This window comes from Sapajus apella, unplaced genomic scaffold, assembly GCF_009761245.1.
Source record: "Sapajus apella isolate SASKATOON/1434 unplaced genomic scaffold, GSC_monkey_1.0 scaffold24, whole genome shotgun sequence".
Classification (NCBI taxonomy): Eukaryota; Metazoa; Chordata; class Mammalia; order Primates; family Cebidae; genus Sapajus; species Sapajus apella.
Genome location: NW_022436964.1, coordinates 5,717,943 through 5,737,335, shown reverse-complemented (window position 1 = coordinate 5,737,335; position 19,393 = coordinate 5,717,943). Strand labels below are relative to the sequence as shown.

The following is a 19,393-nucleotide window of genomic DNA, read 5'->3' as shown; positions in this document are numbered from 1 at the left end:
AGGGAGATGTCTCTTTAGAGGCACTTGCTCCAAAGCCACCTAAGGGGCTTCTGGAGGAAGCTGCTGGCTGCTGGGTGCTGCTGCTTGCTACCTGTGCTGCAGGAACCTGCCCAGTATGCACACCAGAGCCAGAAAGCCAAACGCTTTCCTCCTGTAACGTCTCTATTGACAAAGCTTTTGTAACAGATGGAGAATATTTAAAGGGCTCAGATTCAGTTTCACTGAGCAGGCAAAGAGGGTGAATTTGGAGCTAAGAGGCTAAATCCCTGCATTCTGGCACACGGTAGGTTTAATAAATATTTGGTGGTCGTAAATGATTTACATCTAACGTAAGTGAAAAGTATGCTTGCTTGGCATATGTCACTTCAAGATTGGAGCTTCCAGGCCTAGCTTTTGACATGAAAGTTTCTGCCAATGCCTCCTGCATGAAAACTCTGGACCCCCCCCCCCGACCTGTCTCCCCCAACTCTGTGGTACGGATAAGAGAAGCCCCCAGATAACATCAGAGCTTGGCTCAACAGTTAGTGAGAAGTGCAATAAGAGAAGCACAAGCAGAGAAAAGGAGACAAAAGCGGTCATGAACCCCACTTACAGTCTGTGTTAGGGTTAGGGCTGGGCCACCAGTTGCTTCATTTGTCATCTTTCTGACACACTGAGGTGAGTTATAGAGCTCTGCCATATGGCTAAAACGTGAAACACATCCAAGGGCTGTATTTTAAAATGTAACTTAAAAAATAAAGAAACCTCTTGATTTCTCTAGCCACTTTTCTGTTGACACAAACCATCGAGAGAGATTAGGCGAAAGATCCCTGCTACAAGCTATTTGATATTTCCTAACAGAGCAAAGTTTCCTCTTTGTCTACTGACCCTTTCAATAGCTCTTCAGGTTCTATTCTTAGAATTCTCATTTCCTGTCCTGGGAAAAAACTGCACAGAATTTCAATGAATATTACCAAATTATGTGGAAGCTTTCTAAGGATAAAATGTGGTGTTCATTCATTAATGCTATCAATAAATATTTACTGAGCACCAACTACCAGACAGTGATGGCAGACATAATTCTGGGTTTTGGAGTGCAACTGTGAACACAACAAGGTCCCTGTTCTCATGGAACTTGCTTACATTCTGGCTAAAATAGAGAACATGGAACTTCCTAGAGAGGCACTGTGGGTGATTTAACAAACCATTGAAATGCTCTAGTTGGAGCAAGCAAATAACCAACCTTAAAATAAAACACGGTTGTTGCTGGTGTTCTTAGAAACTTCACTGTCCTTGTGTACAAATTGTATTACTCAAGTCTTCTAACTTTTGATTCTTGGGAAGGTTTCAGAGCAGTACTGTCTAATGGTAATATGTGAGCCACATAATTTAGATTTTTCTGGGAACAAAGTTTAAAAAGTAAAAGGAAGTTGGCTACAGTAGTGTGTACCTGTAGTTCCAGGTACGCTGGAGGCTGACGCAGGAGGATAGCTTGAGCTTCAGCGTTTCAGGCCAGCCTGGGCAACATAGGAAGACCTCATCAATGCAATAAGTAAATAAATAGAAACAAACAGATTAATTTTACTAATATTTTTAACTGATTTATTCAAAATATCACAATTTTGACATAATCACGATAAATTATTGAACTACACTTCTTCACATTAATTTTTTCAAAATCTCATGTATATGTGTACTTACAGTACATCTCATTTTGAATCGGGCACATTTCAAGTGCTTAACAGCCACATGTGGCTAGGCATGGAACAGCAGAGGTTCAGAACACCGCCAAAGGCTTTCTCTGTCCTCTTAGTTTGGGGATGGAGGAGAAAATATTTGCCGAATTGAAATATTCTGTCAACTTTGGCTCCAGGTGTTTCGTATGAAATCAGAGGCAGGTGAAAATCACCATAGCCTTCCTTTGCACCAGCTCACTACAGTGGCCAGAACGGAAGGAATTTCATAGAATGTGCTAGTTTGGACATTAAGTCACTGAGTCGTCCACTGAGGAAAGGGATATCATTCAGAAAAATAGCTTTCCGCTAACGCCAAAGCGGCGGTACCATCTCAGCCAATAGATCACGTTACAGTAGCAAGCACGCTTAGAAATAAACGTTTAAAACCCAGCCTGTTACATTAGCCAACACTCTTCTTGACTTTTTCAGAATTTTTTCCCCTTTCCCAAGATTAGATGCTTGCTAGGGAAGACTGCGAGCCTCAGCGGCCTTCCCTTGAACTGTGGAGCTGCCTTCAGCTGGACACGGACTAAGGATTGAAGGGCGCACTGACTGGGGCCGCCCCCATTTCCCAGGCCCCTCCCTAGGGGTGCCCCTCTTCAGCCACTCTTCCCCTTTCTCCCTTCCCCTAGCAACTGCCCCTGAGGCCACCCCTACCTTTCCGACAACCCTCCGGCCCGCGTGGCACCCTGCTGTTTCAACGGGGACAAACTTGACTTGCTTCTCCAAAGAGCGGGAAAAAGACGCGCAGTCTTGGTACTGATCTGGGGGAGGGAACGTCCCAGGGCGCGCAGGGGCGTTTTCTACCCGTGCCCCGTCGGCCTGCTCTGTTCAGTACCCACTGTATGCGGGGTTCACCTCGGGAAAGTTCCTTTGGAGATCCAGCGATGCTGCTCCCCGGATATTCAACTCCACCCGGAGACCCCAGGGTTACTGCCCTGCGACCCCCTGATGGAGCGTCGGGATGCGCTTTCTCCCCGAGTGCCGCCGGGGGTGGAGGGAGTGGGACTTGCCTCGGGGCTAAATGGCAATCACAGCCCCCGTGGGGCTCGGAGGAACGAGTTTCCCGCCCACCCCGCAGCCCCGGCCCCAGCCGGCATCTCGCGGCTCGGATTCTGGCTCTAAACAAGAACAGGGGCCCGAGTCCGCGTTCACACGGAAAATTATGCTGGCTCCAGCGGCGCGTAAAATTGATGTGAACCGAACGAAGTGGGATCAGCGTGATCCTCCCTCTCTTGTCTCAACAGGGGTTTCGGCGCGTTACACAAGGCCGAGCTTGTCTCTTTAAGGAGACATTGGACCCTAATTAGTCCGCATTCCTGGCGCGGCCGCCGAGCGAGGGGCCGAGGGTGTCTGGGTTGGGAGATCGGTGGGCGGGAGGACGAGACTCGGAAGGAGATCTTTTGACCAGCCTCCAGGCTCACCGCCCCCTCCACCCTCTTTATTTTGCCGCCACCACCGCCACCAACACCTAATTCTGAAGATGCAGCCAGGGCAGCAGCAACAGCAGCAGTCGCCGATTCTCCCAGCCCCACGTTACTTTGATTGACAGCTGAACAAATGTTTCTTCGGTTCGAACGCTCGCGCTAAGGAACGTCAGCCACGGCGAAGCTCCGCCTTGGGCGGGCCATCTCCGCCCCGCCTCCGCCAGCCTCATTCCTCTTCGTTAATTGGTCGGAGCTACAGGCGACGCCCGGCCCCCACGTGGGTTTCAGCCGGGTTGGCTCCTCCCCGCTGGCTTGCCATTTGTCAGCAGTGAAATGATGGGCACTAACACAGAACGGCGATTAATGCTCAGACATCTCTGATTGGTTGCTGGAGAAGCCTACCGCAACGGGGGCGGGCAGGGTACTTGGAGAGCGCCCCAGAGCGCTCGCGTGGTGGGCCGGTGATTGTAGTCAATCTGGCCGTATTCTCAGGCAGGGTCGCCGGGGGAGGACTACATCTCCCGGGATGCTCCGCGGCCCCCCCCCCCCAGCGGAAGATTGTGAATATGTATCAGAATGTTAATGATTAGCTGCTGCTAAATTTGGTCAAAGAAGTCACCTACACAGAGCGTGTTGTTAGAGCTGTTCTGAGCGGGTGTTTGGGTTGTTGGCTGCTTTCTTCCCCCTTTCTCACACACTTGTATATTATTTTGAGGTGGTGTTCGCATAGTTTGAAAGGAGAGAGAATTAAAAAAAAAGCCGCAAGCGTTTCACTCTTTTATTTTTATAATCCCCTTCAATTTGGGGTTAAAAAAAAGACAAGAAAACAGGAAGGAAGAAAAATAAGGAAATGAGATGTGGTAAAAGAAGCTAAAAGGTGCCTTTTAAAAGATCGTTGCTGTGAAGTGAAAAAAATCTCCAGAGAAACCAAAAAGCACCGCCGAGACCTCTTCCGAACCAAAGGAGTTTGTGTTTGCTTTTAGGGAAGAAGAAAGATCATTCATTCGGAGGAATAACAACCAATTAAAAGACAAATAAAAAAAAGTTTGGAGTGGGACGCAGAGCGAGCGAGCAGCGCTGCCGGCGGGCGGTGGGGCGCGGAGCTCGCACTTCACCGGCCGGGTGAGCGGCGGCCGCGGCGCCGGGCTCGGCGGGTGCGCCTCGGCGAAGCGAACGTCGGAGCACTGCCTTGGGAGACCCGCGCCGGACAATGCCCGCGGCGGGCCAGTGACGCCCGCGGGGAATGCGGAGCGGCCCGGCAGCCGGCACCCAGCCGCCGCCGCGCGTTCCTGCCGCCCGTGTCACGCGAGAACCGGCGGGGGCCAGGACCGCCCGAGCCGCCCCTCAGACCCGGCCGGCCGCCTCCGCCGCCGCGGCCGCCTCCTCCTCGGGGCCATTAAAGCCAATGAGCCGCGCGCCTCTGCCGAGCGCAGCCAACTAAATCGGCTTGGATGATTCGCGACCTGAGCAAGATGTACCCGCAGACCAGACACCCGGTGAGTGCAGGCGGCGGGGGCGCGGGCTCGCCGGGCGCTGGGGGATTCCCCGCGTAGACCCCTGCGCACCGAGTTGTGTCTTTTGGCCGCAGGGGCGTAGAGAGCCGCCCGAAATCGGCCCCCGGCCCCGGGAGCCGCCCGCCCGCCCGCCATCACCCCCACCCCCCGGCGCGGTGGCCCTCGGAGGGGGTGCGGAGAGGCAATTGAGTTGTAGCCATTTTCTTATTGTTGTCTTTGAAGCTCCTGGAAGCCGCGCCGAGCCGTTTGCGGTCCCCGCGTCGCGACTCCTCGAGGGGGGGTGGCGAGCGATGAAGGAGGCGCGACTCCGCGCCCGGGCGGGGAGGGCGCCCTCAGCGGCGGCGCTGCTGGGCTGGCAGCGGCTCGGAAGTGCGGGGCGCCGGCCCCTCGCGTCGCGGGCCCCCGGGGCGAGGAGCACACAAACGAACCAGCTGGGAGGGTGGCAGCCGCGCCCCCCTCCCCGGCCTGACCGCAGCCCGACGCCATGGCGCGGGTCCCCCCGACGGGCCAGTTTCGATTCCGGGTGAGGAGGGAGTGGGCGCGGCGCGCTGGTCACTGGGCGCCCCTCTTTGGCCGGGGATGGGAGCTGGGGCTCGAATCCTCGGGGTCCGGGGCGCGCGGGGCTGCAGGCGGGAGCACGCGGGGGCCCGGGGCCACCTGGAAACCAGCCCCTGCTTGGGCTGTTGGAAGCGAGGAGGGGCGCGGGAGGAGAGTTTTAATCGCTTTTTGCCTGCGTGAGCGATGACCCCCCCGTTACCCCCACGCTAACGCCGCGTGGTGTGTTTTCTCCTTCTCCCTGCTTCGCTTGTGATGTGGGCTAATTAAATATTTTATTGTTGTTCTTTAGGCACCGCATCAGCCTGCTCAACCCTTTAAATTTACAATTTCCGAATCCTGTGATCGGATTAAGGAAGAGTTTCAGTTTTTACAGGCTCAATACCACAGGTAACGATATTGACTTTAGCTGATCCTCCTGTTTGCTTAGCTCTTGTCTCCCCCACAAATATACACAAACACCCTCCTCTTTTTTGGGGGGGCGTCACAAAGGTATTATTTTTTTTTTCCCTGTGGGCAGAAAGGGCAAATCAAGGCCTCTTTTCCGTAGGCAGGTATAAATAAATTAAGCATTTCTTTCTTCTCCCGTAAATAAAAAGAAGGCAGAACAATCGAAACTGGGGAGACTTGGAAAACGCTGAGGCCAAACTTTCGGTATTGATTTATTGGGGCCAGGAGAATGAAAGGTTGGGAGGATTCTGGGGCCTTTTGACATCCTTGGTTCTTTATTACTCCGGGCTTGGTTCCTTCTCACTTCTTTCTGCCATTCTATGAGAGCTGAGAGACCAGGGAAGCCGGAGTGAGCGATTTCATTACTTTTATGCTGAAAAAATGCTACCTCTTATAGATGATTTTTAGACTTCGGTACCTTTGAAACATTTTTCTTTGGCTGGCTTTTCAATGATGCCTAATTCTTATTTCATAAATGCAAGAACCAAAACAAGCCGCTGAACCCGATTGACACTTTGCCCCTGGGTGGTGGTATTCAACTTGTCTGTGTGTTTTGGAGGGAAAAAAACAAGACATCATTCTTAAGACATGCTTGATTCATATTTTCATTAATCTCTTTGTAGAACATTAAACTCCCTTGTGACATTTTGGAGGACTTATTTGTGCTTGTATGTGCAGTTCTTATTGAGGTTTATTTTCCTGTTTTATTAGGTGAATATTAAATTCTGGATGAAGTTTCTGAATTAAACGAACTAGAGGATTTGTTTTCTTTTAATTTAAAAAAAAAAAAAAAAACAACCCACACATATATGATCCTTATTGAAGGGACAAGTCCAGGCTGTTTCCACTCACCCCTTTCCCCTTCCCTTTCTATGATGATGGAGGTATTTATTTAAGATTGTTGATTTAATTGTTTGTAGGTGAGATTTAGAATGTTTGTTTAGAGTTGAAGGATGTAAGTTAAGATCACTGTACTTAGAGTATGTTATGTCTTGAACAGTCTGAAGCTGGAATGTGAAAAACTCGCCAGTGAGAAGACAGAGATGCAGCGGCATTATGTCATGGTAAGAAAACCATGTCACAGATTCCGAGTGCTTATTAGTTTGGAATACCAACAAGAAGAATACGTTTAAATTGCTGGAGGCTTCAAAATAGATCACAGTCACCCTGCCAGTGCAGTTGAGGTTGTGGGAATGTGTCTATTAGCAACCTGTAATTTTAGGATGTTATAACCTGCCTTTGACAACTAGCTTTGATTGGAATTTTCAGAAAGTTCAGCCACATGGCATATAATTTTCTGTGCTTTGTTTTTACAGATCGAAAAAAAATAAAAACAAAACCTCATTTGTTTTGTTTAGTCACAAGCAAAAATATTTTTGTTAGTGGTTTTCTTTGTTTTATTGCTCCTGCTCCAAACATTTTTAAGCAGTTTTCTGTATGTTGTTAAAATTTTAATGTCTTATTTCTTTTCAAAGGAGTGATGGATAAGAAAAGACAGCAGACCATTTTTCAAAATTTTTTCTCGCTTTTTATGTTACTATTACATTTATATTTGTGTGTTTTCAATTTCTATAATATTAGTTTGAAAAATGTTGTAGTCTCCTGTATAACTGATTTGTTCTGCCAGAATTTCTATAATGCCAGTTATACTACATGTTCAAAAAACCAAATTTGCTTTTACAGAAGTATTATGAAGTGTATTTTTGTGATTGTACAAGAAAGCTCCAGAATAACCCACTCATTTATTTTTCTATCTAGCTTTTTTTGCTTTGAATATGTGAATATGAGCAGTACACTAACAAATCAGAAATCAAACTCTTAAGTAGCATCACCTTTTCCAACCTTCCTTTCAAAACATCAGCGTTTGTATAAGATATTCTTTGCTGTTAACTTGCCTGCTGTGCCTAGGAATTAAGAGTCTGTGGGATTCCAAATTTTCATCAGACTTTTTTTGATGCATCCGCTTGGGATGTATAAAGATAACTGGAGATGTTAAGAATGCTGTGTTTGAATTTAATTTTTATTAGTTTTTGTGAGTATTCTCTTTGAATCTGTATCTTTTGGCCAAGGACAGTGATGGGCCCTTGATTTATTGGCATAGGTTATATGAATATACTGGTTTAGGTGAGGCTTTTATGTTTGTTCCAGATTTACTTGGGGCATTTTGAACAAACTAGGGAGATTGTTTGATGAAAGTCAAACATTTAATTGCTTTTCCTTCTTTGACAGTATTATGAAATGTCCTATGGGTTGAATATAGAAATGCACAAACAGGTAAGTTATTTCTTTATAACCATTTTAAACGACAGTAATATTGTTACACTTTGAAAAGAAAGTTGTATATTTTACAGTTTTATTCTGTAAGCTGTTGTGGCTACCTGTATTTAAAAGACTGGGTAGTGATGAAAATGCTGTTTTTACATGTGTGGTTTCCCATCTTTCTTTCATGTTATCCTAATTTTTAGAATTTAAAAATGTTGTTTTAAAAAGTCTGAATACGTATTAAACTGCAGGATGCTAAATTTTAAAATGTCTTGTTTTTCTTCTGAAATAATTGCTTTATTTTGGGCATTGTAAACTTGTGAAAGAGCTTTTCTTGCAAAATATTAAAAAGTAAAATTAAATGGTGTGGTGCCTTCGTTGGCTTGATGTTGGAAGAATGGATAGAGGGTGAGCCGGGAGGATGAAAATGAAATCTGTGGAGCTACAAAAGAAATTGATGTAAAATCCTTGTACTGGTCCCCTGAGGCTACTTAGTTGGGTCTTACCAAGAACTGTAACCGTTACTTCCAAAATTTGTACAGAGTAAATGAGCCTGATAGGAGGATGTGATAAGATTCAACATTGGGTCTTGAAATCTAGCAATTAGTTCAGTAGGAAAAAAAAAGATTAGTCAGAAAGCACTGAGAGATATGACTCAAACAGCCTTCTTTTTGTGCAGGGGACTGAGTAAAATGGTTTGGCTTAAATTTCCTAGACAGAAGAATAATAGCACATATATATGTATATATATATAGACACATACACACACATATAAAATATTGTTTGGCAATGATAATTCCTCCAGGAAGCATTTATTTTTAGTGATCTCCTAGTGGAAGTGCTTCAGGTCTCATCAGCCATTTCAGAATAGGTGTATATATATTTGCCTGCTGGGAAAAAGACAAGGGAAAACTTACTCTTTTCATTTCTTGTTTATGGTCAAGGTGGATGTCATTGCTTTCTAAGTTGAGAAAATATGAAATGAGCAGATACTATTAGGCCTTCCCTATTTATGGATTTCTTTTTGGATATAGATTAAAGATGTCCGTTAGACAATAAAGGCAATCCGATGAATGGTATTTGAAAACAAAAAGTTGGAAAAAAATGAGATGTTGCTTACACTGAGGACTTTTAATTTCACATACTGTTTTACTTTGTATGCTATTTGGTTATGTCAATATTAGCATTATAGTATAGATTGAATGCTGCCTGTTGAAATTAAATTCTTATTTTGGCATCTTTGCCATTTCTGTTTAGATTAGTAATGTAAATATCTTCTGCCTAAACAAAATCTGTTCAGTCTTAAGGATGGACTTTCCTTAGCTCCACCTTACAGGAATAAATTACATGAGCGATGCAGTTTGTTAATTATTACATTTCCTTTGAGGTTTGGATCTTGTATATGTCTCTTTTTTTTTGTCCTCACCCCACCCCCCAAAATTAATTAGTGTCTTTTTAAAGATTGGACCACATGATTAATTTAGTCCCTTTATTTCTCCTCCTTCTGTGTCTTGTTTACCCTAACCATTTAGTTTCCAGGTCTCCTTGTACCATCTACATTTCTGAAAAGCACATAGCTTGTATTTGGGTGTATGTATTTCTTTTTTGAGGGGTATGTGAGATCCCTTAATTTAACACATTATATGGCACTATAATTCTGTCATCTTCTTGTCCAGCTGGCCTCAAATGCCGTCCATTTAAAATTGAGAACAGTACATTTTCTCTTTTTTTCTTTTGCTTTTAAATTCAGTCATATCAAGAATCCTGAGGGCAGTTTATCACATTATGAAATACAGACAGCCCTGCAAACCACCTACTTATTATATTTTCTTTCTTTCTCCCCCTTAAGCATAGAGGCATATCTGTCTTTATTTGTTTTCCTAGGCAGACAGCCTTAGTTCCTCTTAGCCTCTCTTCCAGATGCACTCACTGGATACCCTTGTAATGGAAAGCAGTAATAATGCAGGGAAGTTGCCCTGCGGCGTAATTGGGCCTAGTTCTCAAGATTGGGTTAGGTTTATTCACTTATTAGATTTGTGTCTCGAAGGGTTCAAGAGTAGGAGTCCCGGGAGTCCTTGGAAGTACCCTAGTAATTGGTGGCCCTGATATTTGAAACCTTTGTGTATTTTTTGGTTAACGTTCCTGTTCTTCTTGGCTGCTGCTAGCCACAGAATATTTATTTTTAGAGACATTTTTCATTGGAACAGAAAATGATGGTTGTGATGGAGTCATGACTCTGTGACTTAGCAAACTGATAAAAGGATAAAAGTATGAAGCAAAGACAAACAGGGTGGAGGTCAGTATTCTCCCTCTTCCCGTTTCTGTGTGATGCTCATCATCAGTCACCCTGTGTTGATTCTGATAGAGAACTATAAAATGAAACCTATGGGGAATTTGTCATTCCGAAATGAAAGCTAATGTAATTAGTACCAATTAAAGTACATTTAGTAAATTGGATTTAATCTTAATTAAGCCTGCATAATGTTGCCAATTTTTAACAATTATGTTTGAGAACATAATTAATTTAAATTTTGGTAACTGAGTAAATAGCATTAGTCTGGTAGAATTAGTGGACTTTTTTTTTTTAAAAGGGGAACTTGGTGACATGACATGGAATTGAAGCATGAAATATGAATCTAAATTTCTGGTAATTTTTAGGATTGATAGAGGAGCAGATGAAGATGGATAAAAAAACAAAAGTTAGGATCTAGTATTCTAGTCTATAATGGGAATTAATGCTTTGCCACTGTCTCAAGTTCTAGCATAAAAGTGAAGATGACAAATAGGACATGGTTAGAAATGGCACGTTTTAGTGTGATGTCTTCAAAATGGAATTTTTAAAAATGAAAGAACATAGGCCTTTATTCCCTAAGGATTTCCCTACGTGTGTGGTTTTTTGTTTTTTGTTTTGTACCAGATAGCTGACCCAGGGTTTAGTTGTTAATTTTTTTTGCTGATTGTTCTTCTTTGTAAATACAGTGCGGCTTCTAAATGGGTCACAGTGGGGCGATGCATGGAGTTGATAGCATTACTAAAAGCTCCTTGTTCCCATCTTTCACTTGTAATGCTGTAGTTAAAGAAGTCCTCACTGATGGACTCTGACAGTAGTGGTTCCCATTCTAAACCGCGAATATTGGATATAGATTAGGAGCAATAGGTATGCGAATTCAACCTATAGGAACTATAAATGGAGATGAACATACCACCTTTTGAAAAAGGGAGAATGAGAACTTTTATGACTTCCTTATAGTTAATATTCTATAATGTCAAAGCATCTTTATTTGAATTTTAGAAATCGTTAGAAAATTTTAGAAATCTGAAACACATGGAATCTAAAAGTACTACACATTTATGTATGTTTTATGTGTATTTTTATGTGTGTGTGTGTGTGTGTGTGTATATATTTAATCAAAGCAAGAAAACTCCTGTTTCACTCAAAGCCATGTAAATTTTATTATGAGACTTGGGCCACAACCATTTGAGTGCTGCTAAAATATTAATTGAATAGAAATGAAAGGGCCTTGCCAACTGATAGGATATCATAATCATAGCCTCTTTGGTCGATGGTAAATGATGATAAATGACATTAGGAACCTTTTAGCAAACTGTAATAACTACAAGGAGGGAAGCAGTATGGATTTGCATTATATCTGATACCCTCTAGTACCAAGTGGATTGCCAATACTGCTTGTTTAGCATTTTCTAAGGGCAATAAGATATTGATTTCTGACTTACAAGGAACAGCTCTATTTTCACCATTGAAAAGTATTGCAGGTTGTTAAGAAGAAATTGACTTGAAGAGGCCGACTGCTGCCCATCATGGAGCAAATAAAGCAAAACTGCCGAAGCATGGTGGAGCAGCGAGACGGGCCCTCAGCAATTTGTTGCTATTAATTTACCATGCTCGACAGCAAATCAATCGGCATCTACTTCATCTGCTGGAGAAAATGCTGTCCAGGGCAGATAAAAGGCTCGGCATGGTACAGAGAATAGACTGGATTGGCCAAAAGCTGGCTGCAGTTAATGTGTAAATAAGTGAAATCAAGCCCACTGTTGCAGAGGAAGCTGTTGTTAATTAGGTTGGTGTTTTTTAGTGAACTATTTGAGAAAGCAGCTAGAATTTGGAGAGTTAGAAGAGATTTATTGGGATTGAAGTAATATATGACTGGCATGACAGCCTAGCCTTGAGTGTACTTGATTCTAGAGTACGATAAATTTATTTGGGGACACTGCTTGCTGTGGAGTTTGTTGAAAGTTCGGTTTAGACCAGATTTCCCTTATGATAACTTTTTTTTTGAACCTTGCCAATTTCTTGCACATCCATCTTATTGTGTACGCTTAGATTTAGAAGAGTAGATGGGAGGAGTAGGTGTTTTAGTATGTAGGCACAAATATGTCTGTTGTATTCTTACCCAGTGCCTTTTTTTTTTTTCAGAGATGGGTATAATTGAACTCTTGTGTATTTTAATAAGAGTGGACTATCATCGAAGATGCTAGTTGAAAGTAACTAATAACCAAGGAAAATTTTGCTGACAGCACTTCCTTTTGCTTCATAAACATTAGGAAATAACAATCTAGAGGGCACTGGGTAATGGGTGGATACTACTGGACTCTAAAATCTCAAAGATGGCAAGTGAAATTTTGATGCCTGCAGAAACTTCCAGATACAATTATAGGATCATGTGTGTTGGGGGACTGCAGAGGAGCTGGGGCAGTTCTTGTGTTTTGGTTTTCATTAAGGTTTAAAGCCACCTTTTCTAATTTAAGATTATTTGCACTCTGATGATATTCCACAATTAATGTTAACGGAGTGAAGGGCATTGGTGGTGCTTTATCTTCTTGACTCTCATTTGGGCATTTTAAAATAGGAGGCCAACTGCATTTACTCCTGTTGAGTAAATCTAAATGAGTGTAGGCTTTAAATTCAATTTTTTTCCCAAAACACTTCAGAGGGTCTAGCATTAGGGCAGTTGATAAGTAAGCGGAAGCCCCTTGGGCATGACCCAGTGAGCTGTACTTTTACTTGTCACAGTACCTGCAAGGGAAGCAGATCTGGAGGAGGAAATTTAACCTGTTAAGGTGTGTGTGTGTTTTAGGGTGTTTTCTGAATACTGTGGGGAGTTTGCTTTTTCCTTCTCCCATGATGGATTCTTTTGTCTTTCTAGGGATATCATAGGAGGATATCTGTAGATTTTTTTCACCTAAGGCAGTCATTCTTGAGTGGAATTGGAATTTCCTTATAAATTGGAATTTATTATATATGTGGCTTGCACTTACCACTGCTCTGGGCACACTGCCAAAATTCTTATCTTTTAGTTCTCATAATGCTTCTAAGACAGGGATTATGTCCAATCAAAAGTTGATTAAACAGGGTCAGCTGAGCACAAGGTGATACAGCTAATAGTTGGTGGATTCAAGACTTCAAATAAATTTACCTGGGAGGATATCTCCTGGGAGATGAGTTTGTCATGGGCGAAAGAGTCAGACCCCAGTTAATTCCTGGAATAGAGTCCTTGAACTTTAGGCTCATACACAGAGCCTCTTGAGTTGGGGGATTCTCTGCAACTGCCTAGCGTCCATGCGTGGCTCAGCCTGGCCTCTGTGACCAGACTGCTTTCAGAGGGGGAGAGGGTGAGGGTTGCTTTCACTTGGAATCTCCCACTTATGGGCTAGGAGAGCTGCTTGCTTATCAAGATGGAATTTGCTTCCTCCCTAGACAACCTATTTCTCATTTGTTTACAAACTTGCTGTTCTCTTTAACTTTTATCTTTTCCTGTGGCTTATGAGAGTGCCTACAGACCAGGGGCTGTTTGTTAATCACCATCTTGTGGGCTTTTGAAGGGGGAAGCTGGGAGGGGAATATGTGATGTTTTGTAGCCTCTTTGTAGTTTAGAAAGAGGTTTGTAGATGCAGGAAATCACACACAACTCAGTTTTAAATGAAGGCAGATGTTTTGCTTTTACTGTTAAAAGAATTTCTTTGCAGCATTCAAACAAAAGGATCTTTCCTTTTCACTGCCCCTTAATCCCTGCTGGATATTATTTATTTTTATTTATTTTGATGGGCAAAGTTCTCTGTATCTAGGTATATATCACTTTGAGCTGTGTAGGACCAATGGACCGGGCTAATGAGCTGCATCTCTAGGTGCTGTTGCGGCACTGGTGAAGGAGACAGTATAGGCACCAGCCCATTGTTCTTCACATTCTTCATTCAATCTTTGCTTTCCTGGAATATATCTTTTTTTCTTCTTGTGCTGTAAGATAGGTAGAGGAAGCCAGTTGGGAATTAAATGTTTAAAAATGCATTTATAAGTTTTTTGTGTTTTGAATTTGGCCTTTTTTTTTTTTTTTTTTTGCCTTTGATGTAATATGATGGTTTGGTTTACCACTTCTGGACAGCAATACTGTATTTGGTGGCTAGAGAGAAGAGGGACAGGGATGTGAGTTTTAGAAGGCACTTTCTTGATCCCTTTACACACTCTCTTAAAATGACTCCAGTATTCCAGCAATGGTGGCAGATTCAGTGGTTTTATGCTGGCTAAGTTATTGTCATTTTTGTAAGCTGGGCTGTTGGAGAGAAGCAGGAGGCCTCACATTTAGACATGGGCAATGGAGTATTTACTCTGGTAATGACAGTTTGCACGGCTTAGGACTTATTCGAAGGAAGCACCCTACAAACAGGGTTTATGAAATTATCACTCTAAAGGGAAAGGGCCTCAGAAGTTTTAGTCAAAAGCAAAAGTTGGAGCTGTTTTGTCTTTGCCTTAGTAACAGCTGTCAGTGCTAGTTGTTTTCTATCTGTGAAGAGAGATTTAGCTGGCATTCATCACCACAGATCTATATACCCTCTCTGTTTTCATTGGAACTGACCCAGCGTTTATGTCAGGCTCTTGCTATTTCTATGTCATTGAGCCAAAACTTACCCCTGGAGAGCTGCACTCTGTAACCCTTGTTCCATCCAGGGGTGACACATGGGCAGGGTGTGGATTTTCTTAGCTGGTTCGTCAAAGAAGCTGAAGAGAAATACTCTGGGATACCCCTTAGGTACTTTGCCCTCTGGTGAGTGGATCACATTGTTACCTCTTTGGAGGATTTTCCCATACATACATCAAGAATTGTATGGTGGAGGCAGCTTCCGCATTTCATGTAATGAAAGGATAACTTCTCTTCCGGCACAAGATGATACTCAGTCCACACCTGGTTTGGCTGTGGTGTGCTGGAACCTCTGCAGGGCCCTATTGGTTGTAGCAACTTAGGCAAAGTGAAAGGTTGGGGAAGGAGGAGGAGGGATATTGGCTTTTTGATTTCTTAGCAGGCTTATTTAACTCATTATTGTTATTGTTGTAATTAGGATTCTGTCCTCATTTTCTAGATATTCTGTTTCTGAAGGTCTGTGGATGATTTTGCTTATAGAATTTGAAAATGCAAGAAAATATAACTGAAAGAATAGTCATAGTAGAAATTATAAGCACTAGTACTCTGTAACACCCTTTCTTTACAGAGAGCTTAAGGCATTTTATATGTTCTCTTTAATCTTCCTCGTGTTCTGTAAAGCAGGTAGCAAGCTTGGATCCATGTATTTATTTAAATAGCTTCTGTCAGTGGAGTACCCAACAGTTTGCCAAGCAGTGTCATTCCACTGGCCTCCTTTAACAGATGACACTGAGGCTTAAGGGCTTAAGAGACTAGCCCAGTGTCACAGTCAGGGAGGATCAGCACTCGGATGGGGATACCAGAGTTCATGCAGGTCAGCGAATGTGCCTGAGGTTGCATAGTGAGAGTCACTGGCAGAAGAGGAAATAGTAAGTCTCTTGACTTCCCTTCCAGGGCTCCCTTCGCTGACCATGCTGTTTCCAAATAGCAAATAAGGTGCTTGTTTCAGTGACGCGTTTGGCTTTCTACAACACGAGGAGCATGGTGATGCTACTGGCGGTCCAAGAGTGTTACGCAGTCATCTCTAGTGCGAGATCTGATCTGTATTTCTGTTTGAGTACAGCTCCTCCCTCTCTTCCCCTCTACCCTCCCATTGCCTGTGCCCTGCCTAAAGGGAGTCTAGGATGAGCAAATTGAAATAGCCAAGGTCCACTTTTAGCAAAGTGCTTCATAAAACTGGCTGTCTTGCATTCCTAAACTGTACCACACAAACACACTATATTAGATACATACCTGTTTATTGCCTGTTTCTCTCGTGCTGATTGTAAGCTCCATGAAAATAGGAACTTTTGTTTCCTGCTGTGTACCGGGTGTTGAGAACTCTGCCTATTACATAGTAGATGCTGGTGCGCAATGAAGTATTTGGTGAATGAGAGAATAGCAGTTAGAGTTAGCCAAGGATATGTGTAATTTAATATTTTTAAGGTTGTATTTAGGTTGCAAGACACATAAAAAATCTCGAATCTACAAGCATACTTAGATCTGTGTTGTCTGCTAATGTGGAAAAGTGACACTCAGGAAGAGGAAGCAAAAGCAACCGAACTTACTATGCCTTTTAGGAACAAGTTAGTATAGTTAAAGTAGAATATATCTATTTTAGTATGACGAGTCTGCCTTTTTAAATATGAAAACATGTATCCTTCTGAACAGAATTTAAAGTTCTATTTGAATATCATTCTATCACTAGTCAGCGTTTAGCTGAATAATTCTTTTACTTTTAATAGGTCTGTGTACCTGTGGTTTGAATGAATGTAGGGCGATATTGATCTTAACTATATTGTGTTGTATTTAGCTAACTTCCCTGCAAAGCTGTAAAAAATGCAAGCTTCTAGTTCTTTTCAAGGGATAAGGAACTATGAAAATGTCTTAGTTTTTTTTTTTTTTTTTACTAGTAGAGATAGTATAATGTTAAAGAGTAGTAATCATATCAGTAAACAATTTTAGATTGTTTATCATGTTGATAATATTTTACTTATTTTTACAACAATCTTATGAGATTACAGTAGTAGTATTTCCATTTTACGTATGTGGAGGCTGAGACACAGAGCTTCAATAGCTTAGTTGAAATCAGCTAGCCGGCAAAATAGATCTTGGGTTTGACTCAAGATCAGAACACTGGTTTGACAGATATTTCTGCCTTATTCCAATTGACATGTTTGGAATACTCCATTATTAGCATACTTACTACTTCCCCTCAAATGCTTGACTGATTCCGGAGCCTCAGTTTCTAGTTCTGGCCTTGCTAGTAACCAGCTATGTGATACTGCTGAGTACCGTACCTTTAAGGCCCATGCTTTTCTCAGCTCTTAATTAGGGTGTAAGTGAATGCCCAGATCTCTTTTAGCTCCTTTGGTTAAAATGATCGTTTGGGTTTGATTTGTTCCTTGCTGTGACCCAGTGAACAGAAATTGAGACTGTCGTTTTTTTCTGTCTTAGAAAGTCTCTTTTAGCACTTATTTTCAGACTTTTTAAAATCCAAAATTACCAAATGGGCTTAGGAGTAGAAATGTATATTTATATAATATTAATAGTTTATTTTTTTATAAGGTGCTTTCTTATCCATTTTTTTCATGTAAGCCCCAATAATATTAATAAAACATTCCCCCCATCCTGTGGATGAACACAGTGAGATGCAGATGTTGGATGACAAAGTTTTACCCTTAATTAGTAGGTGGTTTAAAATGTACTGAGTTTCTTATGGCCAGCGTTCAGGCTAAAGTAATGTTGACACAGAAGTAGAGCAATTTTTGTAAACCATGTAATATAAAAATAAATATAAAATATATCAGTGTGTCTTTAAAGTGATTAGTTTTCATGCTTTTCCTTTGACATATATTAGAAAACTTAATTGTATGACTTCTGAAATTATGTGAATTATAATGTGATCCAATAATTTTCTTCCAAAGATGTGCAAAGGGACTATGTAGTAGTTTATTACTTGTTATGTAATTAGCTCTCTTACTCTTCCAGAATCTAATGTAGATGCTTGAGGTAAAGCACGTCTGTAAACTGTGGCTTACAGTGAGCTTGACATCTCAAAGCCTCAGGACTTTCTTGCTTTGTCCCATCAGGGAACCTTTCCTTAGGGAAGATAGATTCATTGTAAATAAATGGCTTAATCATAAATAGAGGAAGGAAGAAATGTTAATCTTGGCCTTTATGAGTCTATGAATCAAAGACACAGTAGAGATCAGGTTCTTCATTAAAGTATAGTTCCAAAAAGGAAGAATGTGGTTTTGATTTAAAATTTTTTTTAAAATTTTTATGAGTACATGGTAGGCGTATGTGTTTATGGGGTAAATGAAATATATTGATACAGACATACAACGCATAATAATCCCATCAGGTTAAATAGAGTATCCATCATCTCAGGCATTTATCCTTTTGTGTGTATGTGTTGGAAACTTCTTGGTTATACCCTTTTAGTTATTTTTAAACATACAATAAATTATTGTTGACTGTAGTCACTTTGTTGTGCTTTCAAATACTAGACCTTATTCATTCTGACTATGTTTTTGTACACAGAAGAATATGGTTTGTTCACTGCTATACTGCTAGCACCTAAAATAATGCCTAAAATGTAATAGAAGAAATGAATGAGTGAGTGATGGAACAGCTAAAGGAATGATTTAATCTTTTCATTTTATTTCATTTCATGTAGCATCACATATTCCGAGTATCAGCCACCTTTATATAAGCTGTCTTTGTTTTTGAGCTCTTAGGGTGGGCCTGGCTTTATGATGAGTGAAAAAGGTCTAGATAGGCAATCAGAGAGTGGGAGTTCTTATCTCAGTCTACTACAGGTCCTTGAGCTGATGATTGGCATTTTTAAAATTTAGAATGGGATTCAATGCCAGATGATTTATTTCTAAGATACCTTTCAGCTCTTAACATGATGTTTAAATGACCAGCTTAAAAATCCATCCCTACTTTCATTGCTTGGTACTGTAGGCAGGCCATTTTGGTAAGTTAATACAGCTGGGGTTTTTTTGCTTTTTTTTTTTATTTTTGTAGAATCTTGCTTTGAGCAATATAAGGCTCTTGTGTGGACAGCTAAAATAATCCTAATATTCCCAGTGTTTCACAGCCTAGAACCATCTGCTGTCTTGCTTTTTTTTTCACAGTTATAGCTGCATCTTACTGGTCCTTCTATAGGCTAAGAGCACATCAGTAACTACATATAGTTAACAGATTTTCCATATGTATATTTTGGGCAAGTGTTAGTAAGAGCAGTTAAAATTTATCAGGTGCCTGCTGGGTACCAGGTAAAGCATTAAATTTATTTATTTGTTTATTATTTTTTAATTTGTAATCTTTTGAGAAAGGGACCTGATTATTGTGTATGATAAAAAATAAATAATAAAAAATCCAGATTTATTAATTTGTTTAATTTGTAATCCTTTGAGAAAGGGATCTGATTATCTTTATTGTGTATGAGGAAACTAAGGTAAAAAGAAGCTGAGAAATTTGCCCAGGGTGATACAGCTGGTAGGTTACAGAGTAGTAGCGGTGTCAAGCCCAGGCATTCTGGCTTGAGA

At 41.7% G+C, this 19,393-nt stretch overlaps 1 protein-coding gene across 9 annotated transcripts in view; it reads left to right on the top strand.

The window, feature by feature from the left end:
• Positions 1-3,574: 3,574 nt before the first annotated feature.
• Positions 3,575-19,393, top strand: part of TLE4 (TLE family member 4, transcriptional corepressor) — a 148,410-nt gene continuing 132,591 nt past the window's right edge. For 5 of the 9 annotated variants that reach the window (XM_032290868.1, XM_032290867.1, XM_032290864.1 and 2 more), the window contains exons 1-4: positions 3,575-4,638; positions 5,504-5,601; positions 6,662-6,725; positions 7,891-7,935. In XM_032290868.1, coding sequence (XP_032146759.1) covers positions 4,594-4,638; positions 5,504-5,601; positions 6,662-6,725; positions 7,891-7,935 — 252 coding nt within the window. In that variant the 5' untranslated portion in view covers positions 3,575-4,593. Of the gene's footprint in view, positions 4,639-5,006; positions 5,180-5,503; positions 5,602-6,661; positions 6,726-7,890; positions 7,936-19,393 lie in introns of those variants that run through there. The other 4 variants (XM_032290870.1, XM_032290869.1, XM_032290866.1 and 1 more) reach the window with 1 other exon arrangement.